Source organism: Procambarus clarkii, chromosome 53, assembly GCF_040958095.1.
Source record: "Procambarus clarkii isolate CNS0578487 chromosome 53, FALCON_Pclarkii_2.0, whole genome shotgun sequence".
Lineage (NCBI taxonomy): Eukaryota > Metazoa > Arthropoda > Malacostraca > Decapoda > Cambaridae > Procambarus > Procambarus clarkii.
The window spans coordinates 32,324,032-32,336,069 of record NC_091202.1 but is presented as its reverse complement, the minus strand read 5'-3'; the positions used below and the strand labels follow the sequence as shown (position 1 = coordinate 32,336,069).

Genomic DNA, 12,038 nt, shown 5'->3' with positions numbered 1-12,038 from the left:
AATCACAGATATAGTGTTGGAGAGTATGTTCTCTCAAGTAGGACTGAAAACAGATGTTTTTTTCCACCAAGAGGGCTATAAACCCATGGAACCGCCTACCCGCTGAAGCCGTAAATGCCAAATTCCAGCTAAAAAATATAATTAAGACAATTGGCGGGCCCTTCAACAAGCCGCCGGCTTTCTGTCCTCTTCGAGGTCACTAGATAGTTAGTGGCCCTTGGGTAAATTCAGTAAATATATACAATAATTGTCAGCGCATCTTCCGAGCAACAAGGACAGCTACACAGTATCTCTTAGAATTACGTAGGTAAACAACAAATGTAACATATTTGTTTACTACAATGTCGGTGCTGGCTGTAGAAGTTGAAAAAACATTGTTTTACTTCGAAATATACTAATTTTATAAGAAAATTCGACGTAAATAGGAGGCAGTAGAGCTGCGATAAGCCAGCGCTAAATCTTCAATATGAAGAATGTTGCTGCTGTCTGATTGGCCAAACGAAACACAGTAGTGACCTCTATCGGCACGCAGGTGAACCAACAATTTTTCTTCCTAAGTATACCTTATTGAATCGTACCTAAGCATCTTCTTAGGGCGCACTTAGGAACCTTCGTAGCAAACCCACTTACGAAGAAATACACAGAGCTTCCTGAATCTAGGTCCAGGCTGTTGGACGCGGCTGTTCGCAGCCTGACGTACGAGTCACAGCCTGGTTGATCAGGTATCCTTTGGAGGTGCTTATCCAGTTCTCTCTTGAACACTGTGAGGGGTCGGCCAGTTATGCCCTTATACACTGCTTAGCTCCAAGGCATTTATAGTGATCCACGCTCACGTCATATGAATGCCCAACCACACTATCGTGGAAATAAACATTTCATTCATTTGGGCTCTACGACAATTGATAGGCACTGCAGGCTGGGAGATGTATAACATTTTCAGATGGGTTTGCTGCCTCTGAAAACTTCTCTATTGGAGCCGTCTGCGTAGTACAGTGGTAGAGCTTTTGCCTCGCGCTCGTGGGGGTCGAGAGTTCGAGTTTCCCAGTGCCCCAGGGTTATTGATTTGTGGAACCAATTACCGCGTAACATAATAGGATCCCTTGATTGTTTCAAGCGTAGGTTAGACATGTATATGAATGAGTTTGGGTGGATATACTTAGGAGCTGCCTCGTATGAGCTAATATACCTTCTGCAGTTACCTTGATTTTTATGTTCTGTCTATCCATCCATCTGTCTATCCATCCAGCTATATCTTTCCATTCATTTACCCATTTATCAATCCATGTCATCTATCTATCTTTCTATCCGTCTATCACATGAAAGATTGATTAAACAAAATAAAGGCTCACGGTATTGGGGGTGGTATATTAAGTTGAATTAGAGCATTAGAGAGAATTAGAGAATTAGAGCATTAGAGAATTAGAGCATTAGAGAGAATTAGAGAATTAGAGCATTAGAGAATTAGAGAGAATTAGAGCATTAGAGAGAATTAGAGCATTAGAGAGAATTAGAGCATTAGAGAGAATTAGAGCATTAGAGAGAATTAGAGCATTAGAGAGAATTAGAGAATTAGAGCATTAGAGAATTAGAGCATTAGAGAGAATTAGAGCATTAGAGAATTATAGAATTAGAGCATTAGAGAGAATTAGAGAATTAGAGCATTTTAGAGTTAGAGAATTAGAGCATTAGAGCATTAGAGAGAATTAGAGCATTAGAGAGAATTAGAGCATTAGAGAATTAGAGCATTAGAGAGAATTAGAGAATTAGAGCATTAGAGAATTAGAGAATTAGAGCATTAGAGAATTAGAGAATTAGAGCATTAGAGAATTAGAGCATTAGAGAATTAGAGCATTAGAGCACAAAGGAAACAATGAGTGAGTATCTCTCTGTCTTGAGGTTATCTTCAGATGATTTCGGGGCTTAGCATTCCCGCGGCCCGGTCCTTGACCAGGCCTCCTTTTTGTTATACTCTCGCCCAGGAAGCAGCCCATAGCAGCTGTCTAACTCCCAGGTACCTATTTACTGCTAGGTAACAGGGGCATCAGGGTGAAAGAAACATTTTGCCCATGTCTCCGCCTCCACCGGGGATCGAACCCGGGACCTCAGGACTACGAATCCGAAGCGCTGTCAGGTGCCCAAAAATCACCGTCGTCGTATAAATGGAGTTGAGTCAGAGTGGAAAAATGTTGTAAGTGAAGTGCCTCAAGGCTCTCTACTGGGACCTCTGTTATTCATAATATATATATAAATGATTTAGATCCAGGCTTGAGCAACATTATTTGCAAATTTGCCGAAGATACGAAAATCGGGAGGGAAATTATCACGGAAAAAGACTCACTATCACTTCAAGGCGATCTAAATAGGGGTTCCAAGTGGTCAAAAGATTGGGAGATGCAGTTTAATGCTGACAAATGTAAGGTTTTGAGGCTGGGTAATAATGATAGAGTTACAAAATACGAGCTAAGATGGTGTTGAGATCATAAATTCGGATTGGGAAAAGGAATTGGGAGTTATGATTAGTACACTAATTGGCATATTTTCGGTATAAAAAGTCGTAATTTCAAACTCCAAATATGTGCAGTGAGCCAGAATTCGGCTAAAAAATAACGCTCATGAGTCAGATTTGCGATATTTCGAATATTTTGAAAACTGTAGGGGTGTTTGGGCAAAATGTGACCCATCGCCGTTTTCACTAATTAACATATTTTCAAACTCCAAATATGGTCAGTGAGTCAGAAATCGGCTCAAAAATAACGTTCATGAATCAGAGTTGTGATATTTCCGATATTTTGAGAACTGTAGGGGGGTTTGCGTAAATTGGACCCATCGCCGTTTTCATTAATTGGCATATTTTCGGTATAAAAAGTCGTAATTTCAAAAAATAAATGCATGAATGTTTGTAATAAGGCAAACAGAACACTGGGATTTATTTGTCGAAGCGTTAGTAATAAAGAGTTGTTGGTCACAGGTACATTGCAAGTATCTGTTGTTACGGCCCTCTCGGGACGCAACGGGGTTCTTACTCTGATGTTGTTAGAGGAAGGGTATCCGGCCCCAAGCCAGTAGTGGCTTTCAAGGGATGTGATCCGTGACGCAAGTAAAATAAAAGGGGATGGGAAAGAAAGGCAAAAACTTAATATTATAATTAACACCGCCACCAATAAATAATATATAAAAAGGTTACTCCGGGGGAGGGGTATTGACACTTATTTACACTGACGTCTTCTTCTGAAGACTCTGGATCCTTCCGATGCCAAGTTCTCGGTGCTCTCGTGGTCTCTTGATGAATCCTTCGATCAAGCTGAGTCTACCCCTGACACAGGCCAGCCAAAACACAGTTCCACTGGGGGCACCGCCGTGGAGGCCGTCAACCACAAGTCCAGCAGAACAGCTGGCAGGTTCCGAATCAGCAACGCTGGTCAGGCCACTCCACGAGCGATACTTGGGTAACGCCCTAGTCAGGAGCCTCGTGTGATACCACAGATCTCTCTCCTGTCCACAATACCCCAGTGGTCAATCGTCTCCAGCAGTCGGTCCCGGGAATGACAATCCTCAACTGCCACTTCACAGGCAGGGTAACACCACAGTGTTCCTCCGGGAGGCGACTCACAGCTGCTGCAGCAAAGCACAAGGTATGGGGACGGCTGCCTTGGGTAGACTGACTCAACTTCCCTTACAGCAGTCCCAGGTCGACTCTGTAAGCAGACACGTCATCAATAACAGGGACACACAAAAGCACCTCACTTACAGGCTCAGACCCAAACGCCCACCTATCCACTCCATAGATGGCGTGGTTGTCTGAGCACCACCTCACCAGAGGTCAGCAGCGGCGGTGTTGTGAGCTGCACAGGACTGGAAACTGGCCCTTGTGGCCGGTACACTTCGTCCTCACCAGGTGTCGTCGTCCATTGGGAGGGGGGTTTCGGGAGCTGACCCACAGATGGCGCGGTCGTCACTGCTCCGTGCTCGGACGCTGGATTCGGGTCCGTAACATCTGTGACCTCGTATGACACCAGCGACTGCTGGCTAAGGTTCAGTGACTTGTGTAATAAGGTTAAATTTTACTGTTTACAAGGAGCTATATTTAAGAATAGATTGTAAAAGATCTTTATTGAAGCAGAATAACAAAATCACTCAATTTGTCTCAGTGTTCCCACAAGGTTGTGTACTTGTCCCCTTGTTGTGGAGTGTCAACTTCAGCAATATACTTGTCATTTTCCCTGAAATTCTTTACAGTGCTGATAACTAGCCTCTCATCATTACGTATACAAGAGAGGAAAGGCCAACTGCTAAGAGGTTCGTTAACCTAACTAGCAGCAATTTCTACATCTGGAAGGCAATATCAGGTCCCTGGAAATACAAACAGAAACTGTCTCTATTTTCCGCTTGTTACAACTTGTAATAAAGTTGTTACATCTTGGTTTAAAGTGTTTATGACGTATTAGAACGTTGTTATTACTTGCTATATTGGTTGTTATAACTGGTTAGGAGGTGTGAAACCTTGTTCGAACGTTGTACCAACGTCGTAGTTTCGGTGTGTGTTTGGCGGGGTTTCATTTGAGAGCAATAAATGTACAAACACTGAATGATGTTGCAATTGCTACGAACATATAGATGACTGGATAAAACCAAGTGCTCAGAGATGAAGTTGAACAATTTAGTGATACAGTTCCACTTTCTAATATCCATGGAGTGTCACCTCCTGAATCTATTAACAAGGTAGCCAAGAAACTTAGAGAAGAGTCTTAAGGTACGTCTCCATATCTTCTCGACAGCATGGGGTTAAAAACGATATATGTGAATCGCCAGTTCGGTCTCCAGAATTACCTGCTCCCCGCTCAAAACAGTACATATATGACTTATTGCTTGTAGTCACTATTTGGCTGATTAATAAGTATATATGTAGTATATGCCAAGTTATATTTTGTTTATAATGTACAAACTCTTCCTATAGATTTGTTAAACACCAGTTTTTATATTAGGAATTTCTTTTTCAGTTTTATCAAACAATAGAGATTTTATACAATATTTGACAATATCCTGAGTTACTTTACAATTTATTTAAATATTTTGGTTTTGTTTTATTATTTTTATAAAACTGTAATATCAATATAAGTATAGGTTAAGTAATAATTCTCCCCGCCCTCCAGTCACTTATCCAAATTTTGGGCAAAGTAGAATCTCATGCGAGAGGACCATTAACCTCTAGTCTTGGGGACGTTGTAGCTGAACTGCTCAGTACAGAAGAGTCTTCAACACAGAGGATTAAAGACGAAGGTTGAAGACGAAGAGTATAAGTGGACGTCTTTCAAGGTTCCCACACATCGACGAACTTATTCCATAATAACTAGATGTCGCGCCGAGCCGTCAATAGCCTCATGCTGGCTATCTCATTCTCAATCAACCTGACTCGCTTTAAGCACGTTTTCCGTCTACTTTTCAACTCGTAGATACAAGGGGCAATCAAGTCAAGTGACCAAATGAAAGCGTGTTTCTCAGTCGCAATTTAACGTTAAATAAAGTTGATTCGTAATGGGGAAAAACTAATAATAATCTCACTTGAGAGCTCAGTTCCTAGGGTTATGGGCTTCAGATGACTGATGTAGGATAGCAGCTCTTGCAGATTCATTACGGATATCATTACCATTCTTAATGGGGTATCTTAGTTTAATGAGAAAGAGAGAGAGAGAGAGAGAGAGAGAGAGAGAGGGGGGGGGGGGGTGGAATGGATTGATGGGAGGAGGGGGGTGATCCGGGGAGTCCCACGCCCCCAACCGGTCAGTGCATCGGCAGACGCCAGAGGGTACACACGTGCCGCGCCGCCTTCTCCCCTCTGCACCAAACCCCACACCTTTTTGAATTTTTAGTCATTTTGTTTTCTTTCTCGAATGGATTCCGTGTTGGTGGTGCTTGACGCGAGGATATGGTGTTGTTCTCGCTGCTGACCAATGACGGGAGGAACGCGCACGTGGGAATAAGTCAGCACGCGTTCACACAACGGGCACAGCGAAGCCCTCTGACACCTGTTGACTTGGAAGTGAAACATGCGTAATGTTCGGTGGTACTGACTCTGGCTGACTCTAGCTGACTCTGGCTGACACTAGCTGACTGTGGCTGACTCAAGCTAACTCTAGCTGACTCTGGCTGATCCTAGCCAACTCTAGCTGACTCTAGCCAACTCTAGCTGACTCTAGCCAACTCTAGCTGACTCGAACCAACTCTAGCTGACTCTAGCCAACTCTAGCTGACTCTAGCTGACTAGCTGACAGTGCCTCACACGTAAACTTGCGTCAGCATTACACCGAAAAAAAACCCCGACAGCAATAACACGAAAGAACATTATTCCAAATAAAATGATCAAGTAACAGAAACGGAGCTTTAAGAGGAAAAATATTTTTTGCTCGTGAACTGATAACAGTAAACAAAAAACAAAACAAAAATAGGAACAATAGTTTGTGAATGTTCAATGAATTGGTCTTGTTCCTTGTTGGGCTGAAACGCTCGTTACGTGATATAGGTGATTCAATCGTGTCCTGGTAATTGGCTGATGCAGTGAACAAGTGTCTTAAATGTGGTGATTTAAAACTTAAAAGTGTATATTAGTTGCTTACCTTTTTGAAGCCTTTCTCTCGAGTGAGACATAGAAGAAACATAATCAAAACTCGACCCAGAACGTCGTGTCCTGAAGGGGGTTCGACTCCCGCCCCCCAAAAAAGGTAAGACATAATTTGTTGGTTTATTTAAGTATATATTGAGTGTTTATGGAGGTTATTTTCTTATTACCACAAGCTGGGTGGTTCCATACCCACCACAGGCTGGGTAGTTCATACCCACCACAGGCTGGGTAGTTCATACCCACCACAGGCTGGGTAGTTCATACCCACCACAGGCTGGGTATAGTTCCACACCCACCACAGGCTGGGTATAGTTCCATACCCACCACAGGCTGGGTATAGTTCCATACCCACCACAGGCTGGGTATAGTTCCATACCCACCACAGGCTGGGTATAGTTCCACACCCACCACAGGCTGGGTATAGTTCCATACCCACCACAGGCTGGGTATAGTTCCACACCCACCACAGGCTGGGTATAGTTCCATACCCACCACAGGCTGGGTATAGTCCACACCCACCACAGACTGGGTATAGTTCCACACCCACCACTGGCTGGGTATAGTTCCATACCCACCACAGGCTGGGTATAGTTCCACACCTACCACAGGCTGGGTATAGTTCCACACCCACCACAGGCTGGGTATAGTTCCATACCCACCACAGGCTGGGTATAGTTCCACACCCACCACAGGCTGGGTATAGTTCCACACCCACCACAGGCTGGGTAGTCCACACCCACCACAGGCTGGGTAGTCCACACCCACCACAGGCTGGGTAGTCCACGCCCACCACAGGCTGGGTAGTCCACACCCACCACAGGCTGGGTAGTCCACACCCACCACAGGCTGGGTAGTCCACACCCACCACAGGCTGGGTAGTCCACACCCACCACAGACTGGTTATAGTTCCACACCCACCACAGGCTGGGTATAGTTCCATACCCACCACAGGCTGGGTATAGTTCCATACCCACCACAGGCTGGGTATAGTTCCACACCTACCACAGGCTGGGTATAGTTCCACACCCACCACAGGCTGAGTATAGTTCCACACCCACCACAGGCTGGGCATAGTTCCATACCCACCACTGGCTGGATATAGTTCCACACCCACCACAGGCTGAGTATAGTTCCATACCCACCACTGGCTGGATATAGTTCCACACCCACCACAGGCTGGGTATAGTTCCATACCCACCACAGGCTGGGTATAGTTCCATACCCACCACAGGCTGGGTATAGTTCCATACCCACCACAGGCTGGGTATAGTTCCACACCTACCACAGGCTGGGTATAGTTCCACACCCACCACAGGCTGAGTATAGTTCCACACCCACCACAGGCTGGGTATAGTTCCACACCCACCACAGGCTGGGTATAGTCCCACACCCACCACAGGCTGGGTATAGTCCCACACCCACCACAGGTATGGTAATCTATATTGATAGGCAATTTAGTTATTCCTACTTAATGATTGTCCAATAGTTCATCTTCATTTGAAAATGGCGTAATTCCCCAATCACTCTAGCAGGAGTTGTTTCCAATCATTGTAGAGGTTACCTTGTCATGGTTTCGGGGCTTAGCGTCCCCGCGGCCCGGTCATCGCTTAGGCGGCCTGGTTGCTGGACTGGTCAACCAGGCTGTTGGACGCGGCTGCTCGCAGCCTGACGTATGAATCACAGCCTGGTTGATCAGGTATCCTTTGGAGGTGTTTATCGAGTTCTCTTTTGAACACTGTGAGGGGTCGGCCACTTATGCGCCGTTATGTGTAGTGGAAGCGTGTTGAACAGTCTCGGGCCTCTGATGTTGATAGAGTTCTCTCTCTGAGTACTTATTGCACCTCTGCTCTTCAACGGGGGTATTCTGCACATCCTGCCATGCCTTCTGGTCTTATGTGATGTTATTTCTGAGTGCAGGTTTGGAACCAGCCCCTATTAATATTTCTCACGTGTTGTATCTCTCCCGCCTTCCTTCAAGAGAATACAGATTTAGGCTCTTTAGTCGGTCCCAATAGTTTAGATGTTTTACTGAGTGGATTCTAGCAGTAAAGGATCTCTGCACGCTCTCCAGGTCAGCAATTTCTCCAGCTTTGAAAGGTGCTGTCATTGTGCAGCAGTACTCCACTCTAGAGAGCACAAGCGTCTTGAAGAGTATCATCATCGGTATAGCATCTCAAATGTGAAAGGTTCTTGTTATCCAACCTATCATTTTTCTTGCAGATGTGACGGCTACTTTATTGTGTTCGGGGGAGTGGTTCTCCAGCACTGTTGGTGGAGTGGTTCTCCGACACTGCACGTGGAGTGGTTCTCTGGCACTGTTGGTGGAGTGGTTCTCTGGCACTGTTGGTGGAGTGGTTCTCTGGCACTGTAGGTGGAGTGGTTCTCTGGCACTGTAGGTGGAGTGGTTCTCCGGCACTGTAGGTGGAGTGGTTCTCTGGCACTGTAGGTGGAATGGTTCCCAGTCACTATAGGTGGAATGGTTCTCATCACTGTAGGTGGAGTGGTTCTCAGTCACTGTAGGTACAGTGGTTCTCCAGCACTGTAGGTGGAGTGGTTCTCTGGCACTGTAGGTGGAGTGGTTCTCTGGCACTGTAGGTGGAGTGGTTCTCCGGCACTGTAGGTGGAGTGGTTCTCTGGCACTGTAGGTGGAATGGTTCCCAGTCACTATAGGTGGAATGGTTCTCATCACTGTAGGTGGAGTGGTTCTCAGTCACTGTAGGTACAGTGGTTCTCCAGCACTGTAGGTGGAGTGGTTCTCAGTCACTGTAGGTGGAATGGTTCTCAGTCACTGTAGGTGGAATGGTTCTCTGGCACTGTAGTTGGAGTGGTTATCTGGCACTGTTGGTGGAGTGGTTCTCTGGCACTGTAGGTAGAGTGGTTCTCCGGCACTGTTGGTGGAGTGGTTCTCCGGCACTGTTGGTGGAGTGGTTCTCTGGCACTGTTGGTGGAGTGGTTCTCTGGCACTGTTGGTGGAGTGGTTCTCCGGCACTGTTGGTGGAGTGGTTCTCCGGCACTGTTGGTGGAGTGGTTCTCTGGCACTGTTGGTGGAGTGGTTCTCTGGCACTGTTGGTGGAGTGGTTCTCCGGCACTGTTGGTGGAGTGGTTCTCTGGCACTGTTGGTGGAGTGGTTCTCTGGCACTGTTGGTGGAGTGGTTCTCTGGCACTGTTGGTGGAGTGGTTCTCTGGCACTGTTGGTGGAGTGGTTCTCTGGCACTGTTGGTGGAGTGGTTCTCCGGCACTGTTGGTGGAGTGGTTCTCCGGCACTGTTGGTGGAGTGGTTCTCTGGCACTGTTGGTGGAGTGGTTCTCTGGCACTGTTGGTGGAGTGGTTCTCTGGCACTGTTGGTGGAGTAGTTCTCTGGCACTGTTGGTGGAGTGGTTCTCCGGCACTGTAGGTGGAGGGGTTCTCATCACTGTAGGTGGAGTGGTTCTCAGTCACTGTAGGTGGAGTGGTTCTCCGGCACTGTAGGTGGAGTGGTTCTCTGGCACTGTTGGTGGAGTGGTTCTCTGGCACTGTAGGTGGAGTGGTTCTCCAGCACTGTAGGTGGAGTGGTTCTCTGGCACTGTAGGTGGAGTGGTTCTCATCACTGTTGGTGGAGTGGTTCTCCAGCACTGTTGGTGGAGTGGTTCTCTGGCACTGTAGGTGGAGTGGTTCTCATCACTGTTGGTGGAGTGGTTCTCCAGCACTGTTGGTGGAGTGGTTCTCTGGCACTGTTGGTGGAGTGGTTCTCATCACTGTAGGTGGAGTGGTTCTCTGGCACTGTAGTTGGAGTGGTAAACATCACCAAGCGGGTACATCATCAAGCGGGTACAACAAGCGGGTACATCACCAAGCGGGTACAATACCAAGCGGGTAAATCACCAAGCGGGTACAACAAGCGGGTACATCACCAAGCGGGTACAACACCAAGCGGGTACATCACCAAGCGGGTACAACAAGCGGGTACATCACCAAGCGGGTACATCACCAAGCTAGTACAACACCAAGCGGGTACATCACCAAGCGGGTGCATCACCAAGCGGGTACAACACCAAGCGGGTACATCACCAAGCGGGTACAACATCAAGCGGGTACATCATCAAGCGGGTACATCACCAAGCGGGTACATCACCAAGCGGGTACATCACCAAGCGGGTACAACACCAAGCGGGTACATCACCAAGCGGGTACAACATCAAGCGGGTACATCACCAAGCGGGTACAACACCAAGCGGGTACATCATCAAGCGGGTACAACATCAAGCGGGTACAACATCAAGCGGGTACATCACCAAGCGGGTACATCACCAAGCGGGTACATCACCAAGCGGGTACAGCATCAAGCGGGTACAACACCAAGCGGGTACATCACCAAGCGGGTACATCACCAAGCGGGTACATCATCAAGCGGGTACATCACCAAGCGGGTACATCACCAAGCGGGTACAACAAGCTGGTACAACAAGCGGGTACAACACCAAGCGGTTACAACACCAAGCGGGTACAACACCAAGCGGGTACATCACCAAGCGGGTACAGCACCAAGCGAGTACAACACCAGGCGGGTACAACACCAAGCGGGTACATCACCAAGCGGATACAGCACCAAGCGGGTACAACACCAAGCGGGTACAACACCAGGCGGGTACAACAACAAGCGGGTACAACACCAAGCGGGTACATCACCAAGCGGGTACAACACCAAGCGGGTACAACACCAAGCGGGTACATCACCAAGCGGGTACAACACCAAGCGGGTACAACACCAAGCGGGTACAACAAGCGGGTACAACACCAAGCGGGTACATCACCAAGCGGGTACAAAACCAAGCGGGTACATCACCAAGCGGGTACAAAACCAAGCGGGTACAACACCAAGCGGGTACAACAGCAAGCGGGTACAACACCAAGCGGGTACAACAAGCGGGTACAACAAGCGGGTACAACAAGCGGGTACAACATCAAGCGGGTACAACACCAAGCGGGTACAACAAGCGGGTACATCACCAAGCGGGCACAACACCAAGCGGGTACATCACCAAGCGGGTACATCACCAAGCGGGTACAACAAGCGGGTACAACATTAAGCGCTTCACCACTAAGCTTCGTGAAAATAGTATAGCATGATCACCATACTTTAAACTTTCGAGCATGAGTGCCGCCTCTCATGAATCTCAATAAGGAGGTTTTCAGATCCCCTTTACGCCACCTACGTGAGACCATTCCTAGAGCATGCAGCCAGTCATGGGGCCCAACCTCAAAAAAATTACGTAAGGGATTTTAAAAAGTTATTGAAGTTTGCAATGAGGCTCATCCCAGAATTGCTTCGGAGTGGGAACGGTGGAAGGTTGAAAATAGGTGGATTAAATGGAGCTAAAATACAGAAGAGAGGGAAAGTAGACCTGATTTAGACATACAAAATACTTAGGGCAATAGGCATGGC

General features: G+C 47.1%; 1 protein-coding gene across 1 annotated transcript; it reads left to right on the top strand.

Moving 5' to 3' along the window:
* Positions 1 to 9,415: 9,415 nt before the first annotated feature.
* LOC123767258 (hornerin-like) lies at positions 9,416 to 11,682 on the top strand. Its single transcript, XM_069304987.1, has 2 exons — positions 9,416 to 9,481; positions 10,357 to 11,682. The coding sequence occupies exons 1-2, from the start codon at positions 9,416 to 9,418 to the stop codon at positions 11,680 to 11,682; spliced, it is 1,392 nt and encodes a 463-aa protein (XP_069161088.1).
* The last annotated feature ends 356 nt before the right edge of the window (positions 11,683 to 12,038 follow it).

Coding starts and splice junctions, on each gene's coding strand:
- LOC123767258 (XM_069304987.1), top strand. CDS start 9,416: ATGGTTCTCTGGCACTGTAGTTGGAGTGGTTATCTGGCACTGTTGGTG. Junction 9,482..10,356: donor TGGAGTGGTTCTCTGGCACT/GTAGGTAGAGTG, acceptor TCATCACTGTAG/GTGGAGTGGTTCTCTGGCAC.